This window comes from Miniopterus schreibersii (assembly GCF_964146895.1).
Source record: "Miniopterus schreibersii genome assembly, chromosome: 5".
NCBI classification, from domain to species: Eukaryota; Metazoa; Chordata; class Mammalia; order Chiroptera; family Miniopteridae; genus Miniopterus; species Miniopterus schreibersii.
The window spans coordinates 42,504,378-42,528,003 of NC_138106.1; the positions used below are offsets into that span (position 1 = coordinate 42,504,378).

A 23,626-nucleotide genomic window follows, 5' to 3' on the forward strand; every position below is an offset into this window, starting at 1 on the left:
CTCAAGACGCACATATATTTTAATAAATGCATACAGTTTTTGTAGAAGCCGAAACAGAAAAATATTAATGAACAAGGAGACCAGGTATATACCCAAATCTATCTTCAAGGGAAAATAAAAGGAACTTAAGAAAGTTTATACTTATAAAAGGCTTCTTCTGTAGACAAAAGCGGTTAGAAGTACCCAGATTAACTTCTTTAACCCAGGAAATAGAATTGTTTATAAATATTTTATATTCTTGTTTTAATGTGAAAATGTATTAGACACTTGTGATTGGAATATTTTGTGGATAAATTGTTGTCTGCATGATGCAGAACAACTGCTATGGGCCTTTTATGAATAAAATACTTTGTAAGTAAGAAATACCTTCATCAAAAAAAGCAAAAGGTTAATGCCAAATGTTTCCTGTTGCCATCACGCTGGAGGTGGCAGTGGAGGGAAAAGCAGGCAGAGGCTGAAGCCAGGCGCGGCCGCCAGAGGGCCTCGGGGAGACCCGCGGACCTTCAGGGCGAGCTGAGAGCTGCCAAGGGGAGCCCGCAGGCAAAACGCGGGCTTCTCCCAACCGGACTGCCAAGGAAATGGGTACACTGGCTGCAGCCCCGCGGGCGTGCCTCTCGGCGACACTGACACTCGGTACACACAGTGAGCGCGGTGGCCTTCCCTCTAGCACAGCGAAGGCTTCGGTTTGTTCAAGGACCGCGGCCTCCCTGAAGAACAATGCCCTAGAATTGTCCCAGTTAGGTTCGCTGGGCCAGCCTCGGGCCCCTGACTAGCATGCTGCCTGCAAATTATATTTTAGCAAGGATTTGAACGCAGGGTCAAAACTCCTTCATCTCCTGGGCTTGCGTGTGGCGTGTGGCAGGCGCTGCGGTGGGGTGTGGTGGGCAAAACATGTTTTAGTGCAAAGTATTAATGGATGTATTTAAGAGGCAAAATTACATGAAGCTACGCTGGCTCCACTGCTCACCAAAGCCAGAGCTGAAATGTCTCTATTATTAGTTTTCATATGAAAACACAGAGTTCTGGGAGTAGAGAAGCTACAGTGCATTTAGTCCAGGGTACTGTGGACAATAAAGGGGTTCTATGAAAGGTAACCTCACAGGTGATCTGGTCATAAATTCCTAACTGGGCAGGTCATGGTGGATAGTCAGGCCCCAGACCTGCAACTTCTTTAGTAAAAGGTTTATCTTTGCCTTAAGCAAGCCATTATCCATTGTTTCTGTGCATCCAGTTAATGCACCTTTGTAAGAAGCCTTTGAAGTAACCACCCTCAAAAAAACACAAAATCTTGTGAACTATCCTGTACCAATCCCTGCCTTGCTTTCCCCACCTCCATGTAGTCTTCCTATGTTCCCTCCTTAATTTCAAACACATAAAAGAAACTACAAACTGTCACTCTCCAGAGCATTAGAGATCTTGCTTCTCAGCAGTTGTCAGCTTTGGCTCAAATAAACTCATAAAACTTCTCTACAAGTTTGGATGTTTTTACGTCGATAGTACTCACCCATTCTTATCGCAGGGCACGACTCCCCAGAGATCCAAGCCCTCCCTCGTTAAGGTGCCTGTCTAAACAGAAACGAGCACTCAGTTTACTCTGAAGATCTAGTTCCCCTTTGGAAAGACTAATAAGGTATGTTTTAATTGAAAAATATATGCCATAAAATTTTATAGAGATCAGCACTTTAAGCAAGAACAGTACAGTAAGGTGGGTATCTGGACTCCTGGGGGAAGCTTTGATGAGCTCACACCAGTTTATGACAAGCTGGCACTTAATCACTTTATACTTTAATGTTCTTAGCAATAAAAAGAAGAACCCCGTTTCTGCCTTACATATTTCAGAGGCTTGTTTTGAGGTTCTTAGGGCAGACTAAATGGATGGGAAAGTTCTTGATAAGCTTATAAGAGCTATAAAATGGATGAATCCCAATTTTTATAGCAGAAGTTAAAAGTTTGTCATCAGAAATAAGTAATGGGACTAGAAGAATTTTTTTATTGTTCTAAAGAAATGGTTTGCTGTTTGACATATATTTGGTTAAAAGGTGCTTGTTGGTATTTTTCTACACGCAGTATAACAATGAAGATTTATCTGGGTTAAAATACCAGCTGTGTGGTCTCAGCAAATTGCTGAATTTCTCTAAACATCAGAGCCCTTACCTATAACATGGTTATAATCATATAGGGTCATTGTGAAGATTAAATGAGATAATACAATAAAGTGCTTAATTTAACGTCTGGCATAGAGTAAGAGCTGATAATAATGAAAATTACTCATAATTATTATTTATTTTATATTCAAATTCTTGTCACAATTATCTCTCCCACCCCATTTCTTTTTCTAAGTCTAAGGATAATATGATTTCATAAATAAAACATCTTTCCTTATGATGCTAGTTTGATCACAAAATAATACTGAAATGGTGGCAAGAGCCATATTAACCTTCTGTCCTTGGTAGATTGCTCAATAGTCAAACAATTAGATAACACAGCTCTGATCTCATTAATTCTGTGCAATCAAAAATCTTCAATATACTGTTTGATGGGTACAGATTTTATGTTTGGGAAGGTGAATGAAATTATGGAGATGGGGGGTGGTGGTGGTCGCACAATTTGAATGCACCTAAAGCCACTTAAAAAGGTTAAAATGGTAAATTTTATGTTATGTATATTTTGCCACAATAAAAAATGTCAAGAAAAGGAAAGGGAACAATAAAAAATAAAAACCTTCGATGGTTTCCCACTGCCTAAAGAGTATGTAAAAATTTCTTAGCCAGACATTCAAGGTCTATAAACACACTTTCCCATTACTAATGTCCTGCTCTTGTCAAAATCACACTTCATTGCTCTCCTGACTCTATGCCTTTGCCCATATTCAACTGCTTCCAATGCCTTTGTATTGTATATATTTTTTAATGTTTTTATAATGTTTTGACATCTTAAAAAATCTTCCTAACTGGAGAGAGACCCCCTCTCTGGGGCTCAGGCAGGGGACTCAGGCAGGAACATGTCTTTGATATGCAAACTAGCCAAACCTCCTGTATCAGTCACATTCCCCAAGAGATAACATTCCTCTGCCTTAAGTATCCCAGGGCCAGGTACCAGACAAGTAGGGACCATCCCTACAGCCCAAAGCTCTCCAAAATCATTCGAACAAGCCAATCATCAGTTGTTTACCCTGCCTTGTCTTGCGTTTCCTGCAGAAATCCCAGTAAAGGCCATGGCCTAAGCAGTTCCCTCCCTCCTGCTTTGCTTCCTGATCAAAACCTGGCTTTCTTCCTGTGGGCCTGCATGGTGAGCTATGCCTCACCTTTCCAGGGGGACTGTGAGTAACATTGACCTTTCCCTGTCACTACTCAGTCACCTTTATAAATTAAGACCCAGACACAAAACCTCCCGTCATTTCCATCTTATCCTCTCACTGCTCCCACCTTCACCCCAGCATATGTGTATATAGACTAGAAGAACACCTTCAAGAGAAGATGGAATAGAGGCTGGCTGGGAGTAACTGCCATATCATCAAGGATGACTTTAAGCAATATATTGCAGATGCGAAAATATAGTAAGGGTCTGATGGGGGCTTTATTGTAACCAAGTTTCACAGTAAAGCACAGCTAAATAAAGTCTCCCTTTTTCCATTCATTCATTCATTCATTCATTCATTCATTCATTCAAGGTATTTATTGAGCACTGACTATGCCAGGCAATATTCTTAACATTAGGGATACAGTAGTAACCATAGTAAAAGGTTTACATTTTGTTCTCTGAGGGTTTTGGTGATAGACAGAATGCTATTTTAGTTAATTGTGTTTCATCGACTATTGGAGCTAGAAGGATCTTAAAATATTCACTAATGCAGTGCCTACTGTTCCTTCTCTAAACCCTAGAATCTGAGAGCTCAAGAGACATCTTTCCTAGGTCACACAGCCAACCAGGATAAAGTGAAGCCAGATACCCACATCCTATGTTTCCTGCCTCATGGGGCTGTAAAGCACCAACACAGAATAACAAAAATGGGAGTGACAGTGAGGACAAAATACACATACCTTGTCAAAGCAGACAAGGTTTAATTGCCCACAGACATTGATTCTCTGGGGGCTGATGCAAAAGATGCCTCTCTTCTTCAGCCTCCTCTGGGCATAGATAATGCCTGTGGTCAGGGCGGCAGGCAGAGCAGGAGGAACTGCAATTGTGATGACATCCAGGGCTTTCTTTGCCACCTCCCCGGGAGCTTCCTGGAAGACAAGTCACTCTTTCACTATTACAGATAAATGGGGCACGAACAGCTTTATGAATATGATTTTTTCCTTCTTTTTGTTTACTTCTTTAGGTCAAATTTCTAGAAATAATATGAAGCAGTTCAAACCAGGGTCAAAGGGTATGAACATGTTCTGGCTCTCAAAACATTTTGCCAAAGTGCAAAGAAAAAGTTTGTAACAATTCACATGCTACCGCAGAGAACCATGGACCAATTGGCCATATACCCTCACCAACACTGAGCATCTGGGTTTTAATTAAAATTCCTCATTTCATAGCTACAAAATACTACATTACTGGAATAAATATATTCTCAGATTGAAAATAGTGTAAGGAAATAGTGTGCAAGAGTAGAAGTATATTGATATCTCAATAAACAAAATGTTTTATCAGATCTAATTGTTATTATGGACCTTGGTGATCAGTTGCTTATATTGGAGAGCTGGGAGTCTATAGGCCAGTTTTGGTGTTTGGCTTTGTTTCCCAGGTTTATAAACCACACCATAGATTAAGGTCAACATGTAGAGTATAAAACAGACATGGCTAAGTGTATATGCGCATGTTGTACAAAAACAAAAGCAGCTTACCCCACTGAGTACGTAGACACACAAAGTATAGATCATCCCAATGGTGGCAGTCCCTATGAGGCACAGGAGGAACCTGATGGCATCCCTGTAGAGCTTAAAGTTTATGGGCTTGGGATACAAGATGGATCTCACAAGGTCCCCCTTTGCAGTGTTGAATCCTGAAATGGTAAACACACACCCCACCCTCTCAGGATGACAAATCCTACTGCTGGTGCTCTTCTAAACCTCAACATTGCTTTATTTTCTCTAGAGATTTTAAACGGTGTTTAAACCCAAATACAAGTAAAGGATAATTGGGAAAATATCTCAGTGCTAGAATGGAAATATCTATTTCAGAGCCTATCACTCTGGCCTTCCTTCCTTCCTTCAATTTCAATGCATCCCAGAGATAAGAAAGCACTATACTGGGAGCAGAGCACAGTTTTTCCAAATATAACTTCCTTTTAAGGAACTGACTCATGAGTATGCATGCGCACACACGCACACACACACACACAGAAGTCACTTGAATTTAAACTAAATGGCCTAGTAAATACTGATGGGCTCAATTTCTAATACTTCTCAATGTCAAGTTTTCAGTTTCTAGTCCTACCTAGAAAGAACTTGGGATTTGAGGTTAGAAGGCCTGAGTTCTATGTCCAGCTCTGCCAGTTCCTGGCTATATGGTTTAAGTTCACCTAAATTGTCTGGGCCTGAGATGACTCATGTACAGAGGAGAGACGGTAGGCATCTTTGTTCTGCAAGTATGATATGTGCAAATAGTTTATAAACTACAAAGCACATAAATAGTAATATTGTCGTCAGTATTACTATTTTTTAAAGGCATATACCATAGTTCAATTCACACTTAAAATATATAAATTTAATATATTTGGTTTGTTATCTAAAGATTGCTCCTTACCTAATAAATTTAATACACTAGACAAACTGAACGAAAATATTTTATTAAAATAACAAACTGGAAGGAAGAGATGCTAACTAACCAGTCTGCAGTACCACTGCTCTCGCAGGCCCGGAGCAAGCCCCCTTGGCCTGGATCACCTCTGTTCCACAAAAGAGGACATGCCGCTTGTAATCCACATCGCTCTGTGTTCTCCAGGGCGCAGAGCTATCCGTCTCGGGTAATGGAGTTTTAGTGACTGGAATGCTTTCTCCTACAGAAAACAAGCAATTCATTTGTGAGGCGAGGTGCCTTCACACATTTAAATCACGCACGCATCCTATAGTAGATGTTTGTTGCAAGCCTGCCATGTGGCAAGAACAACCCTAGACATTGGAAATACAAGGAGAAACATAGTGCTTGTTTCTAAGAGGTCTGTAGTCCAGAGAGGAACACAGACATGTAAACAAATAAATATAATGCCATATTATAAATACTACGAGTATTATCAAATCAAACATCGATGCTGAAATCTGCTGGAAATAATCACATAGAGCGTAGCAAAGCACTGTGACCTTAAGTAAGTTATTTCTCCTCTCTGGACCTCAGTTTTCATATCAACAAGATGCAATGACTCTTAAGTGTCCTCCCAGCCCAGCATGCTATTTATAAATGAACTACAGTTAGTGCAAAATACCCAGATTTGCCAAATCTTGCATCATCAACTTTTTCGACATTTTCAAGCCAAGCAAGGAAGAGCTTGGATTTTTAACTCTGTGGATTTCAAGGTGTTCTTAAATGTTTTTAAACCCTCCAAGTTACCTGAAGACAAATTTTATATAAAAATAGTAAACATAAAAATAACATAATTCTGAAACATCTAATGATCTCTATAGCCTTTTAAGGTAAAATGACAGGGTTGTAACAACCCTTGGTTCAAGAAGGAAATGCTAAAGACTCAAAAAGTGATGACTGTATCAAACTTAGTACACAGAAAGCAGCTTTGCACTGAACTCTCAGCTATATCCAAGGCAGAACTGTTAATGAGATTTGTGGGGATAGGAAGGGCTCACAGCAGCCCCACACTTAGCCTTTGTCATTCAGGAAGAGGAGGAGCCTGGGAGCACTGGGGAGGCTGAAGAAGTGAGATAGAACCACACCTGTCAGCATGCCTTCATTCACCACACAGTTGCCATCAATCAGAATGGCATCACAGGGCATTTGCATTTTGTTCCCTGTCAAAATTAATAGATCTCCTGGGACCAGGAAGCGTGATTCCAGCTCTTGGACTCCAGCTGAAAGTGTAAGAAGACAGAGTCAAGTCAGTTATTTTTCCCACAAAAACACAGTCCACTGTCTACCTAAATTAGAAATCAATGAAAAAAGCAAACAGGACACTTAAAAAAAGGAAGTTATTCCTCAACATTGATTCAAAATCCAGAAACAATAAGAAAAAAAGCAATAAATTCAAATTACATAAAATAAGAAACCTTTGTGAGGCAAAAAATAAATAAGTAAACAAAAAAAAACCAAAATAATTACAAATTCAGAAAATATGTTTGAAACTTAAAGAACTTAAAGTATAGACAAAAGACTAATGTTCCTAACATATACGGTTCCTAAAAGAAGAGATGCATAGCAAATGACTGTATAGCAAAATTGATGAGATGTTAACAGACAGTTCACATACACATACACACAAATTGCAAGGGGCATGTTAAACATTTGAAAAGATGTTTTTACTCATAATCAGAGAAATGAAAATTACTTCCATCTTTCCTTCCTCCTTTCCTGCCTTCCTTCCTTATTCCTTCCTTATTTCCTGCCCTCCAAAGCTAAAAGGGGTTAAACAAGATAGACATCCATGCAGGGGACTAGGTGAGGTGGGGATGAGGGTGGAAGCCCGCTGTGGGTGTTGGAACCTGAAAAGGATTGCTTGGTTCAGGGTGTCAGAGGCCAGGGAGGGAGAAAAGGACCTCCAGAGTGGCAGTGGCTTGGTGCCGGATGTTGGAGTTGGAGCATGGGAGTAGGGGAGGGGACATCAGCAGTGATGGATGATGCATTACATCCAGGTGAGACTGATACAGTAATTAGATATAAAGGGGCTTGTGAGAGCCAGGTTTCTCAATGAAGCAAGGAAGTTACAAATACAAACCAAAATAAAACTAGAATGAACTCTGTGGTCTCCATAGAATCGAAGACAAAAGTATAAACTGATGATTTTCAACAGATAGAGAAGTAATATAGATGTAAATGGCAATCCATTAATACAGAATGAAAGATAAAATTATAAAATCACCATTTAACAACTATCAAAGCAATAATTAATCTAGCCAAGAAACACCAATGTATAATAAAACTAGTGGGTAAAAATTTGATGAGGATGATTTACTTATATAGTCTCAAAGTATCTCTTACCAAAATAATTACTAATTACAAAGAGAAAAAGTAAATTTACAATAGAGAAACCTGGCAGACACCATTTAATTAAGTAATCTAAGTAAATATCACTACTAATAGGACAAATTTAAAATATGTACCACATGAGAGGAAGCAGTGAGAACTCAACGTTACTTCTGTGATATTCCAGCTAAAAAATCCATAATCTGAATTTAACTATGAGAGAACATCAAACAAATCCAAGTTGAAGGACATTCTATGAAATAACCAGATCAAAGAGTCAAGGTAATAAAAGTCAAGGAAAGATTGAAGAAGATTAAAGAGACATTGCAAATAACACTACTGTGTAATCCTGAGTCCTTTCCTATAAAGAACATGATTGAGACCATTGGTACAATTGGAATAGTTCTGAGCATTAGTTGGCATTAATATATCAGTATTCATTTCCTAATATTAATATTTGTACTGTCATTTATACAGAAGAATGTCCTTGTCTTTAAGAAACATACACTGGGAGATTAAAGATGGGGTGGACTGAGTGGACGCTACACTGACACTCTACCAGGACCAAACTGGAATTACGACTAAAATATAGAAAAATCATCCTGAATAATCAACTGCAACTAAAGATGAGCTGGAGAGCACCCTCATAACCAAGGACCTAAAATGGAGACTGAATAGAGACTGGTAGGAAGTATGGAGGCGCAAGAAGGCAAGCTGGGCTCCCACAGGCAGCAGCTGAAGGCCTGGAGAGATATCTCAGCTGTGGGGGGGCTCCCACTGAGGATTCTGGGGCCTAAATCCCAGGCTGGGCTTCCCAGCCCAGAGCACCAGAACTGAGAAAGGTGCCCACATAACATCTGTCTGTGTAAAGCAGCTGGGTTTCTGTCTGCCGGGGAAAGAGGGCTGGAAATGCAGGAACCCTCTTAAAGAGCCAATGCACAAAATTTAATGTGCATCCACTCACCTTGGGCTCCAGCAGAGGGAGGGGAGAGTGGACTGGATCTATGTGAGAAGAATCTAGGGCTGTGGGCTCTGGAGACAGAGCTCAGAGGACACCCCTCTGGATTCTTGTGCCAAGTCACTCCCCCATACTGCAGAGGCAGACATTTACCTTCCAAGCAGCTTTGGCCTGAGGGGAAAGCAATTGTCCCACCCTGATGGAAAACCTCTCACCCTACTCAGTGGAGTTTCTACAGCTCGAGGCTCATTAAGAGAATCAGATTAATCATCCTGCAGGCAGAGGCAGGCCTCAGAGTGCTTTGAGTCTTTGCCTGATCTGCTTCTAGACCTTGGTCTTGGAAAAGCAGGCTTTTGTGTGCATCTTGGTCTTGTCCAAATGCACCCAGCCCCAACGGAGGACCTCAAGCTATGGGTTGTTGACAACTCCAAACAGGGTACTCAAGGCCAGTCACAATCAGTGTCTGGCACTGGCTTGCACCAGAGAACTTCCAAAAAGACTATGAGTCCTAGCAGGTTTACCTAATACATAAAAGCAAACCCAAATAGGCAGCCAAAATGGGGAGACAAAAAAACAAGCCCCAAAAGAAAAAACAAGAGAAGTCTCCAGAAAAAGAGCTAAATGAAATGGAGATAAGCAATCTATCAGATATAGAGTTCAGAATACTGATTGTAAGGATGCTCAACAGCATGAAAAAAGATATGGAAACTATGAAAAATAACCAGTCAGAAATGAAGAATGACATAGCAGAAATAAAGAATACACTGGAAGGAATAAACAGCAGATTAGAGGAAGCTGAGGATCAGATCAGTGAATTAGAAGACAGGGTAGAAAAAATCACTCAACCAGAGATCCAAAAAGACAAAAAACAGGAGAACAGTCTAAGGGAGCTGTGTGACAACATGAAATGTAACAATATTCAAACCATAAGAGTGCCAGAGGAGGTCGAAAGTAAGCAAGGGTTAGAGAACCTGTTTGAAGAAATAATGGCAGGAAACTTCCCTAATCTGATGAAGGAAAACATCATACAAGTTCAGGAAGCACAGAGAGTCCCAACAAGAAGAACCCAAAGAAGCCCATGCCCAGACATATCATAATTAAAATGCCAAAAATTCAAAACAAAGAGAGAATATTAAAGGCAGCAAGAGAAAAGCAATCTGTTACTTACAAAGGAGCTCCCATAAGGCTGTCGGCTGACTTCTCATCAGAAACTCTACTGGCTAGAAGGGAATGACATGAAGTATCCAAGGTAATGCAAAACAAGGATCTGAAACTAAGACTACTCTATCCAGCAAGGCTATCATTCAAAATAGATGGTGAAATAGCAAGCTTCCCAGACAAAAAAAAGGCTAAAGGAGTTTATCACCACCAAACCAGCATTGCAAGAAATGTTAAAGGGACTGCTATAATAATAAGAAATAGAAAGAGAAACATAAGCATAAAGAATTAAAATGGCAATAAATAAGGACCTATCAATAATAACCTTAAGGACTTTAAAGGAGAGATCAACAGCAATACAGCCATAGTCATGGACTGTAATACCCGGCTGACTTCACTGGGTAGATCTTCCAGACAAAAAGTCAACACAGAAACAGTGACTAAATGGCACACTAGATCAGATGGGTTTAACTGATATTTATAGAACATTTCACCCCAAAGCAGCAGAATATACATTCCTCTCAAGTGCACATGGGTCATGCTCAAAGATAGACCACATGTTAGGACACAAAACCAGTCTCTACAAGTCCAAGTAGGTTGAAATCATATCAAGCATCTCAGATCACAATGGTATAAAATTAGAAATCAACTACAGTAAAAACACTCAAAAACATTCAAACACATGGAGGCTAAATAGCATGTTATTAAACAATGAATGGGTTACCACTGACATCAAGAAAGAAATAAAAAACTTCCTAGAGAAAATGAAAATGAACACACAACAACCCAAAATCTATGGGACACAGTGAAAGCAGGCCTAAGAGGGAAGTTCGCAACACTACAGGTCTACCTCAAAAAGCAAGAAAAATTTTTAGTAAACTATCTAACCCTACAACTTAAAGAATTAAAGAGTTCCCCTGTGAAGCTGTCCAGATAAGGGCTTTTGTTCGCTGGGTTTTTTTTTTATTACTGCTTCGATTTCATCAGTTGTTATTAGCCTATTCAGGTTTTCTGATTCTTCCTGATTCAGTTTTACATGATCTCATTCATATGTGGAATTTAATAAACAAAATAGACTGAGGAACAAAATAGATCCAGAGACATAGAAGCATGGAACAGACTGATGAATCTCAGGGGGAATGAAGGGGTGGGGGAGGGGGGTTGGAGAGATTCATCAAAGAACATATGCATATATGTATAACCCATGGACACAGACGATAATGTGGTGAAGGCTTAAGGGGGGATGCGAGTGGAGGGGATCAATGGGGGGAAAAAGGGGAGATATCTGTAATATTTTCAACACTAAAGGGGAAAAAAAGAAATACACACTAACATATGGGGGTTATGGAGCCACATGTCAGCAACTTATTCTTAAATAGTTTAGGAAAAAAGTAATATGAACTATTCTTGCAACAACTCCATAAGTTTTAAGTTATTTCCTAAAAAAAAGACAAAAAGAGAAATATACATGATATAACATTGCTCACCTATCTGATTAGAAAAATGTAAAAGTTTGCCAGCATATTCTGCTGGCAAGACTGTGAGGAAACAGGCACTTTCACACATTCCTGGTGCAAATGCAAACTGGTACAAAGTCTAAGGAAAGAACCTTGGCAATATCTATCTTTTAAAAGTGCAAAGGCATTTATTCTATAACTCAGCAATTTTATTTCTCAATATCTACACCAAAGATAGACTGGCAAAGGTGTGAAAAGACCAAAAAAAGTATAAAAAGACATATATGCACAAGGCTTTTTTATTACAGCACTATTGGTACTAGTAACAAACTGAAGAGGAAAAAAAAATCCTTCAATAGAGAACTGATCGAGTGAACAATGACTCCTCCACACAAGTCTGTATTAGGCAGCTGAAACAACGAATGAAGAATATCTACATATCTTTCTATGAAAGGGTCTCTGGGAAACATAGTCAAGTATGTAAAATATACACACCAGGAAATATATGTTAAATGTGTATGTTACACTCTTGTTATCTAAAAAACAGCAGCTAAGTATGTCCTATTCTGTAAATATATTATATAGCTATAAGTATTATATATAATTTGTTTGTAGTTTTAAGTGTAACAATGGACCACAAATAAAAATGATAACTATAGAGAGAATGAGAACATAAGGTAGAGAGAAAAGGGATAGACTAGAGTCACCTGAATGTCCTCTGTCTTAAGGATTTAACTTTCAAACCATGTATATATTTTATATAATATCTACACAAACTAATACCAAAGTAAATTTGGAAAGCTAACACTAAAAGTCTAAAGCAAAATGAATGAGATGAACCTATCATGTTGTTGGCATAACCATACACAAAAGAAATATTTTGAGAGATTTTAAAATATGATTTTTTATAAGTCAATCCTCTCATGTTTTTATTTATTTATTAAAATATGATTTTTTTTAAAAAGTATAATTTCACTGTATATTCTTAATAGTACATCACAAACAGGAAAACAAGAACTTAAAAAAATCTTAAAGTGCTTTTAGGAATCATATTGTTGCTGGGTGTCTTGGTTTGATATTCTGATATCATTGTGTATAACAGGGTAAGGCAAATAAGTAATTTGTTGCTGTTATTGAGAACTGGGACTTCAGGTATGGAGAAAGGAGGGACAGTAGTACAATCAATAAAGGAAAGTAAAAAACCCACAGTTCTAAACTTGAATTGGGAATGTCAGTATGAACTCACAATGTATTTTGCCTACGCCTAGAAACGATTAGTAACACCACAGAAATGACCCCTCCTGATGCTCTGATTGAGGCCTCTAAGTACCATACCTAAGAGCCCCTTCGAAAAATGGGTGTGTCTCAGTTTGGAGCAGGAATTGTTCAAAATGAGTTTGGAATACCTTGTTATACCAGAAATCACTAAAACATTCAAAGACTACTAAGATCATGTCAAAAGAACTCAGGAGCCAACCTAAAGAAGCTCTAAATGGTTGAAGATGGGACAATTTCAGCAGAATAAGAACTGCAACAGATGGAAATGTATCAACCATGTTTACCATTATACATTCACAATGACACTCAAAAAAACCTTTGAAAATGCTAGAGGATCAACCCGTTATTTTGATTGCTGATAAATAAAGAGGAATAGCCAGACTCATTGAGAACAGGCTGACGGGGGGGGGGGGGGGGGGGGCAGGGCTGGCTTTGGGGGGTGGAGGCATTGAGCAAAAAAGGAAAAGAGAAAAAGCTCATGGACATGGACAACAGTGTGCTGATTGCCTGGGGAGGGGAGGTCGGGGGAAGTGGAGGAAGGTATAGGGGGAGTAAATGGTGAAGGAAGGAGACTTCACTTGGGGTGGTGAACACACAATACAGTGTACAGATGATGTATTGTGGGGGGGGAATGTGGAACGACTGGAATCATTGTTGGTGGGCATATAAGATAGCACAACCACTTTGGAAAAAAGTTTGGCATTTTCTTTAAAAGGTAAACATTTTTTTCTACTACATGATCCAACCATTCCACAGTTATGTATTTTCCCATAAAAATGAAAGTGTGTGTCCATACAAAGACTTGAACCCAAATGTTCATTGTGGCATTATTTGTAATAGCCCAAAATTAGTAACAACCTAAATTTCCATCAACAGGTGAGTGGATGAACAAATCCATGCAATGGGATTCTACTAAGGAATAAAAAGAAGTGAACTATTGATATACTTAACAAAATGGATGAACTTAAAAATATTTATAAACTTTAATCCCAATAAAATTAACCCGAAATATATTATGAAAAACAAAATATGGATACTGTACAATACCATTCATATAAAATTGTAAACATGAAAACTGGGAGCCTGCTGATGGGGGTAGGAAGAAAGTGGTTGAGAAAGAAGATTACAAACAGGCACAAGGCAACTTTGGGGGGCAATGAATAGCCATTATCGTTATCTTGGTGATAATTTCATGGGTGTGTACACAGTCAAAACCAACAATTTGTATACTTTAAATATGTTCATTTCATTCTATGTCAATTTTACCTCAATAAAGTTGGGTTTTTTAAAGTAAGAAGATCTCCAGTTTCTCATCTCTTTAAGTAAATGCACAGGAAAAGATGAAAAGAGAGTAGCAGGAACCATTAGAAATACAAATTTAAATCTTCTTCTGATTCCATATGGACAACACATAGATCTAAAATAATGGGACTTACCTTTTCTCCCACATACAGAGACTGTAATGCTATTATGTGACTCAACTAGACGGTGGAGTTTTACAGATTGCTGAAAAGAAGGGAAAATAGAAAAAGGCTTGTTTATTTCAGGATAAGTCCCAGGTATTATTCAGTAAAGCACTAGCCTTCTTTAAAGATGGAGCACTATGTTGTGTCTTGTGGCCAACTGAATGTACTGGGTACAGACAAGACTGAGTAGCTTATTACTGAATTATCAAAGCATTCAACTTGTGCTCTTCACTCAGCAATTAGAAGTACGCATTCTTTAGTGGAAAGGAATTTCCCAGCGTGCTCTTCCACTCAACAGAAGTTTTGATATCCATCAATTTGTGTTTAGTTTTTAAATAGATAAATACTATCAAGAACTTTGATCATTCAGATATATGTTTATAATAAATATCTTCGAGAACTAAGAATTATTTCAGTTTTGGGACATCCCACATTAGAGTTCTTAATCTATAATTTTTAAGGAGTTTGGTGGTCCATACTATTTGCTTATAGTATATATTGTTCTAATAGTGAAATATATGGTACATTAAGAGTGAATCAATGAAAGAAGACAAAAGAAAAATATAATAAAATTATATTTGATTTCACATTTATTAAGCAACTTTGTGTGAAAGACCTTTTACCTGGTTTGAGGGGTGGGGGATTGTTAAGGGTCCCCATCGTTAGTGTGAGTGTGTTTATTCTGATTTTGTCATTTAAGACACTCTCTAAATCTCCTAGTTTTAAATCATTTAAAAGTCTGATCAATATGTCCTAAGAATGATTAATAGAATAGATAAAGTCAAAGACAGAGTATTCTGCTATTAATTCATTTCTTTATTTATTCATACATTCACTCAACATTTATCGAGCAACCTTTATGCTCCCAGGACTATGCTAACAGTCAGGGACACAATAAATGGTCACCAAAAAAATTTTGTTTCTTACAATCAAGAAATTTACAGCCTAATGGGATAAATATATTTAATCAAATAATTATATATATAAATGTATCATTATAATCAGTAATAAGAGGGAAGAAACAAAAGGTGATTTTGGAGCATATATAGCCAATGGAAGCAGTAGCAGTCTTTCTTGAAGAAGTGACATTGAATGAAACAGGTTGTCCGATCAGAGTCTGGAATTCAAAAGAGGTATTTGGACTTGAGATATATATAAATTTACAAGTCATTAGCATATGCCTTTAGAAGTCATTGATATATGTAGCTGTAAAAATAATGAAAAATCTCTCAATGTACTCATACGAAAAGCCCCTCGAGACATATTATTAATAATAATAAAGCTAGGTAAAAAATAATACAGTTATGTTACCTTTACATAAGAAAAAAAGAAAAGCAAAATGTATATATTTGTATTTGCTTGAATTGCCTAAGTTTTTTTTTGGAAGAATGCACACAAAAAAAACTAATAAAAGTGATCAAACAAGTGGAGGGGGAGAGGAAGATGGAACACACATGGTATGCAAGGTTGAGTATGCACCTCATTGCATATATTTTCACGTTGTTTCGAGATGCCCACTTTTTAAAACTCCAGGTGGGGGAAGGTAAACTATAAATCAGAATAGAAAAGAGCAATTAGAGAGCATGGTGAGTGTGTTGTCAGTGAAGTCAAAGGGGAAGAGTACTTGGTAAAGAAGCACTGGAGCCATTAACTGGGCCAAATGCAACCAAGAAATTTAGTGAGATCTGTACTGGGAGTAAAAGTGTCCACTGTGGGAAGGGGACCATAAAATCAGCAAGCAAACGACCAACAACCCAGCAAAAATTAATGGAGCACAGAAATTCAGTTCATAGCAAAAGAAAAGCAAATAGCTTAAAACATGAGCAAGTGCTCAGTTCATAGTGGAAAACATGCTATTAAATTGATGGGATTCTATTTTTGCTTATATTGGCAAAGATAAGGAAAACACTCATCTACTGTTGGGAGAGTGTAAACTGGTATTGTTTAAGGAGTATTTGGGCAACATTTATTAAAGTAATATACCGAAATCATGATTAAGTAATTTCCATTATATAAATTTTATATCTTCATATCAATATAGATATAAACAAGCACACACACATATACATCTGTTATATACATATATGCTTTTATGTGATATAAATTGTATACTTGTAATTTATACATATTTATACATACACATACTCGTAAATGTGTGAAAAGATATATGTGCAAGAATCATCATTGCTACATTGTTTTAATAGCAAAAAACTAGAAACAACCTAATACTCATTAATATAAAACTGGTTTAAAAATTGTGGTATACCTAAATAAAATATATTTGTGCAGATATGGAAAGATATTTAAGATTTATTCAGTAAAAAAATGCAAGTGCAAAACAGTATACATGGTGTATTTCCATCTGTGTAAAATAAATTAATGCATATGTTTTTAATATCACTGAAAGTATACAGAACATCTGGTCCCAGTAGATGCCTTTTGAAAGGGAGCCTGGACACTGGGAGAACTAAAGTGGGAGGAATATTTACTTTTCATTTATACTGTTTTATTCTGTTTGAAATTTTTTAGCATGTCCATATATATTACTCCTTCTATTAAGAAAAAAATAACTAGTTAAAAAAGAAATTAAAAAAAAAATTAAACTATCTCTGAGCCTTAAGATCATAGTGGTGACCTTAACAAGGGTTGTTTAATTAGAGGCGTGAGAGAGGAATCCAGGTCAGTAAAGGTGAACAGCGAGAGGGAGGTGAGTAAGTAATGACAGTGTGCATAAAGAACTCAGGAAGTTTTCCTGTAAAAGGCAGAAGATAGGTAGAGTCATAGCTGAAGGTAAAAGAATGGTCCAGAGAAGGGATTGTTTCATTTGTTTGATTTTTTTTTTTTTTTTTTAAGTTGGGAGAGTTTTTGAGTATGGGAGAAGTTTAAGTGCTGATGAGGATGACCTTGTGGAGCAGGAGCAAGAAGGGGTCATCTGTTGACTGAATAAGCCCTCTGAGAAGGCTGGAGAGGATGCTATCTCCCGACAGGCAGAGGGCACTTTCTCCCCTGTAATGAGAGATCAAGGCAGGATGGGGGCGGACACAAGGGTCATGTGGCAGTTGGAAAGCGGGGAGTTGAGCAAATTCCTGTTTTATGGCTTCTATCTTTATGAAACAAGTGGTATAATTAACTGCTGAATCAAGAGGAAAAATGGAACATGGGCAGCTAGGCATCTCAGAAACTTGAAGAGAGATTTGGTTTGAAACCTTAATTTCAAAGAATGAGAGCAGAGACATATAGAAAGATTGCCCAGATGAGGTTGGCATTCATGGTTTACAGTGCAATCAACCAATCTGCTCTATTGGATTTTTTTCCAACAGCTCCTGCATCTGCTGGTGTAACATAAAGAAAGCCATGATATCGATCAGAGCTTTGACAAGTAGGTACCAACAAACATAAAAAGCAAAGAAGTTAATATTATACAGAGACTCTTCCACCTTCCACTCTCCTTCCACCATCTTCAACATCTATCCGGATTCTCCACATATATTTTTTCATTTATTCACAATTCATAAATCTTTACATAGGCTTCTGGCTGATCTGCCTGAATAAGCCAAAAAGAGGGCAAAAAGAACTTGAAAGTTTAGGAATTGGGATGTGAGAGAAGAGAAAGGACCAACAGCTGTTGAGCACCAGCTACTGTGCTAGATATTTACAAATGTGCTCTCATTTATTATGGAGTGGGCAAGGACTATTTCCTGATTGTCCTTTCTATCAACATTTCAATAAAAGTATTACTGCTCTCTTTCGGAGACTGCAAGACTGGTGGAGAAACTTACCACTCTGAGATCATATACTGCCAGAGCCATGGAAATGATGGACATCAGTATAATGGCAAACGCATATTCCTTATAGTCTTCACTAAACCACAGACAGACGCTGAAGAGCTGAAATACGTAAAATGGATTTAAAACCTGTCGGCAGACAAAAAACAAGGGACATATTTAGGCTTCACACTTAGCTATTCATTGACATTTATTTTCATAATCATCTCTATGACATAAAACATCCCACACAATACTCTTATTCTTATTATATTATTCAGCAATTGCCATGTGCCAAACACTGCACTAAGCAACTTCATCTGAATTTGCTCTTTTAGTACCCCTAATTATCTTTTTAACGAGATGTCATTACTTATCTCCATTGTAAAGATGAAGAAACTGAAACTTAGGTCTTGAGAAACTTGCCCAACGTCACGCAGCTGTGACTATCACAGACCAGGATTTGAACCCAGGCAATCTGGCCCCATGGCACCTTTTTTAATCACTGCTACCCTAATAACTTACCAAGTAGTGCCTCACATATCCTCATGTTGACCATCACAACAGTTGTGGAAGGAGTAGACATGATAATGTGGACATTTGGGAGGGTGAAGTATTAGTTCAGGTTTATAAAGTTAAAATGCTTCCCAGTCTGCTGTTTTCTATGACACAATATCTGCCATAATTGAAGCCATTAAAGCACTTTTAGATGAATGGATGGGTGGAAGATGGTATTTCCTCATAAGTAAAGAGCCAAATGGAAAGTAGTAAGCTATAACTGAGCATCCAGAACTCTGGGAGAAAGTGGAGGCCAACTCCAACCGTTGTAATCCTGCTTTGGTTCAAAAGGTTTGTGCCCTCATTCAAGTTCCCACCTGTCTGAAACAGGAACGGTGATCTTGCCTCCTATTAGGGACGAAGCACACAGCAACTTTGCCTACCACTTTCTCTTGCTTTTTCCATGCCTGAAAGCTTGCTAGAAATATTGAGAACGTACTTTGAATTTATAAGCTTTTTTTAAGGCAAGGAGGGGTGGAGGTGAAGTGCAGGAGAAAATCCAGAATATAGCTATGTAGATATAGGTTCATAATAATCACTATTAAATAAAAAAATAAGCCCAGTGATAGAGCCAAAGAGGAAAAATTCAGCTCCAGAAATGATGGCCAACTCTTCTTTTCCTTCCACACACACTTTGAGATCAGTAGAACTAAGAAGGCCGAACAGGTATTTTTCTTTCCTACAATTTTGGATGCTGAAGAAATTATATATGTTTCACATAAGAAAAGACAGGTTTTCAAATTTTTATTATTTTTTTTTGTTTTACAAACTTGAGACAGACTAAGAAGCAAAGGCTTAAAAAGAAAAAGAATTTGTGTTTATCTAGTCAGTAGGAGGTTAAGTAGACACATGAGCATCTTATACTGTGTCAGGCAATGTGTGCAAAAGATGGACTTCAAGAAAAGTTAGAAAGAGATATAAAGAAAATATGCTTGTCATTCTTTGAAAATATCCCAAATTACAGTTACCTATTAACAAGTAGCATTCTTGATCGTTTGACTAGAACCAAACTTCTTTATTTTCTATCCAGCAGCAAAAGAAAGGAATATTACCTCCTTGATGAGTAGTTTCCAAATTGGTGTGATTTCAACATCAATAGTATTACGCCCACAGGTTAACCTCCTATAGGGAGAGATCGTAGATCACTCAGTTGCTAAAAATTAAAATGAAACTCATTTCTTGCCCATTCAAAAAGAAGATCTATTTCATGTTCACTTTCTCACTTTGGGATCAACGTAAGTCTCCCTCATTATATACACTCCCACTCTTCTCAAAATAACTGGGGAGGGGAGGATACCCAGGTTCCAAAACAATAAACATAATCATATTGCATCTATTAAACCAAACTCTGAGGTCTAAATATTTCCCTCAGGGTAATTTGGGTATTTAATATTAGCAATTGTCTCATTCAAGTGTTTCAAGATTGGCATTCTCTCAACTCTAATTCTCACCAACTCTGGCTCCGTAGAAGTGGGAAAGAGGGGTCAATAGGAGAGAGAAATTCTACTGATAAGGAATACTGTGCCTACCTTCTTACTCCCAATCAGTTCTAGAAAGCTGCAAAATTTGTTCTAATGTGAGTGAAAAGGTGTTGTGTTCTCAAAAATAGCTCTACACAGAGTTATACAGTCCTCTAATTGAAAACCCAGAGATGTGTTTCTTTAATTATCACAGCAATGACCCTTTATGAGTTATTTTGCTCTTGAGAACACTAACCACTGTCTCTGTGCCTTCTGTGTAGACGCTCAAATCAAATAGCTTGGCCGAACGTACTAGAGCAGTGCTTCTCAAACTTCAGTGTTCATATGAATAAGTTTGTGATCTTGTTAGTATAAAGATTCTGATTCAATAGGGGTGAGATATGATTTTGCATTTCTAACAAGCTTCCAGGTGATGCTGATACTGCAAAGTTCTAGGTCTATTCCAAGGACAGGAAATGGGGTGGAGGGGAGTGTGAGAATCATAGGAACTTAGGACCAGCAAGGCCTTTATAGAGTTTTCCTCCCCCTTTTAACCATTAGGAAACTAAAGCCCAGAGAGGAGAAACTATTTGCTCAAAGCCACACAATGAATTAGCAACAGAATCTTAATATTCAGTCCATTGCCTTTCCTAAAACTTCTCCTCTGCCCAGTAACTGACTTGGAATTGTGGAGCTATGGGTCTTGCATGACATTCTTCTGCTGCTTCACAATTATTTTTAAGTATGTTCTCGTAGTCTAACATATATTTCCTGATTGCAACAAAAACGGGCTCAACCTTATTATTATAATAACCTTGTGAAGACTTGTGTGAGATAGAAAGAGCACCAAACCTACAGTCAGAAGTGTGAGACTCAGTTCTTTCTCTGTCATTTCCCGTCTGTGTGATCTTGTGCAGACCACTAAACCTCTCTGAGCCTCAGATTTCTCATCTGTTATGTTGGGATGACCAGTCTGTCCATTCTACCTGCCTCACAAAGCTTCTCTAATAAAGTGAAATAATATACGTGAAAACATTTAATTTAGTACTACTAAGTAGAGCATTACAATGTTTTCTGATATTGACCCATTAAGGTGACTATTAACTGGCTGTCTATTTGGCTACCTGGTCAGAGTCCTTTAGAACAGGTGTATATAACAGTATGCATGGTACCTAATCTCTTGTTCTTCTCTTGTTAGGCCTGATCCAAATTTTAGATGTATCTTGGCAGAACTGAGCCACTCTTCCAGAGAGCTAAAATAATAATGAGAAAGACATATTTAGGAATAATATTTTTGAGATAACATCTTTTCTTCTTTGGATGCAATTGCTGAAACAACTTACCCAATTTTCTGGAACTGTCCTTCTAAGTTGTTCCAAACATATCTTATTTTCTGCACTTTTATGCACCTCACCTACAAAAGAAAAGTATTAAGAAAATCTCTAGTTTGGGGATCAGCAAATATACAGAAGTTCAACAGCTAAAGAAGCATTTGTGGAAGAAGCAAAGATAGAGCCCTACTATACTTATTTAAGATTTCATCTTTTCCTAACTTATCCTATCCTTCCTACTACACAAATGGCATTTGTCTGGCTGGCTTGGCTCGGTAGCTGAGTGTCGACCTCTGAACCAGGAGATCACAGTTCAGTTCCTGTCAGATCACATGCCCAGTTGCAGGCTCGATCCCCAGGAGGCAGGAGGCAGCACATCAATGACTCTGTCTCATCACTGATCTATCTCTTTCTTCCTCTCACTTCCTCTCTCTGAAATCAACAAAAAGGAGGAAAAAAATTTTTTTAATAGAATTCTAATTTCATTAGAAGTCATCATTCTATCAACTTGTATCATGGACCTACTATATGGATAAGTACATGAATAAAACTCAGTCTCTGCATTTCACTACCTTTTAACCTAACAAGGAAAGAAAATATATTATAAAAAAAGAAAACTATACCATATCATCAAATATGCACAAGTCAAAGACATAAAAATATAATAAAGTAAAAAATATAGCATTGAAATACTGTAGACATATGGAGAGGGCAGGTGACAGAGGCATCATGGAGAAGATGACATCTGAGCTACAGCCATGAAAGACTGGAAGAATTTTGCTCAGATGAGAAGGCAAGAGAGCATTTCAAAGATCTTATGCACAAGTTAGTTTTGGGGGAGGGGCAAGTGAGTTGGCCTGTTTGAGGAATGGAGAATGAGGGTGGAAAGATAAGTAAAGATCAGATTTTACTGCCCTAAATGCTAGAATGAGGTAGTTAGGACTTTGTCTTAGAGGCAATGAACTTGCAGAGTAACGTAAAAAGGGGGCACTAAAAAAGAGAAGGCTGGCAGCAGGTACTAGAAAAGAGTGGTGAGGTTATTGCAAGAAGTGCTCCAGGAAGGGAGGGTCTGAGGGTGGTGGCAGTGGGGAGGGAAGGTTAATGCTTATGACAATTTTGCCCCTTTGTTTCTGATTTCTTTAAACAACTTTGTATATGAATCTGAATTTGCATTAACTGGTGACCTAATTAAGGACAAAGAAAAGCAGTGAGACTGTCATATTGCTATGGAGGAATGGTTATAACCTCATTTTGCCCATTAGAATCAACTGAGGAGCTTTGAAAAAGTAGTGATGCTGGGTCCCAGCCCCAAGAGATTCTGATTTCATTTGTCTGAGATGTGGCCTGGGCACAGATATGTTTAAATTTCCTCAGGTAATTCTAATGTGCAGCCAAAGTTGAGAAACAGTGTTCAAGACTTCCTTTTATAGCTACTCTAATAATTGTGTACTTGAGAAATTCAACTAAATTTCTCTGCACCTCAGTTTCTCTGAGGATAAGCAAGGCAATTGGACAGACTGTTTCTGAGTTCCACTGCAACTCTGTTGAATGTCTTCTATATCTATAAATATTAGAGTCAGTATAACCATTAAATAAATACTAAAACTGGGAAGGGCATATAGCTGGTACCTAATAATGCTCAATACATTTTTTATTAAATCAAAAAATGTTTTGTACAACCACATGTCAACAGAAGTAGAGTTTAAATCCCTCATCTCTAAGACCTGGGTTACCTCAAATGAATCTGAACCCTGTTCAATAAATGCATATGTTTACACACACACACACACACACACACACACACACACACACACACACATTTTTAGTTACCAAGTAAGAATGTTAAATGCTGTTTTTTGTTTTATTTTACAGAATGGGTTTATTTCAGTGAGGTTGGTTGCATAATAGCTTTTAAAAATAAATTCCATTTTCCAAGTGATTTCCAGTATCAAATTGGAATTAATTGTCACTGGGAAGGATTCTTCCTCCTTCACAAGCTGCAAGTTAGAATGAGGAAGAGTATTTGAAAGTAATCAGCCTGCTGTATGTTAGCTGTAATGGCCCTTCTTTGAAAC

The 23,626-nt window shown here is 37.9% G+C and overlaps 1 protein-coding gene across 1 annotated transcript in view; it reads right to left on the reverse strand.

The window, feature by feature from the left end:
* ATP13A4 (ATPase 13A4) overlaps window positions 1-23,626 on the reverse strand; it is a 107,046-nt gene that overhangs the window by 43,231 nt on the left and 40,189 nt on the right. The window contains exons 4-13 of the mRNA XM_081137649.1: window positions 21,564-21,634; window positions 21,393-21,473; window positions 19,813-19,882; window positions 18,218-18,352; window positions 14,409-14,478; window positions 6,879-7,013; window positions 5,822-5,992; window positions 4,839-4,996; window positions 4,041-4,229; window positions 1,505-1,566 (exon numbers count right to left, since the gene is read on the reverse strand). Coding sequence (XP_080993775.1) covers window positions 1,505-1,566; window positions 4,041-4,229; window positions 4,839-4,996; window positions 5,822-5,992; window positions 6,879-7,013; window positions 14,409-14,478; window positions 18,218-18,352; window positions 19,813-19,882; window positions 21,393-21,473; window positions 21,564-21,634 — 1,142 coding nt within the window. The remainder of the gene's footprint in view (window positions 1-1,504; window positions 1,567-4,040; window positions 4,230-4,838; window positions 4,997-5,821; window positions 5,993-6,878; window positions 7,014-14,408; window positions 14,479-18,217; window positions 18,353-19,812; window positions 19,883-21,392; window positions 21,474-21,563; window positions 21,635-23,626) is intronic.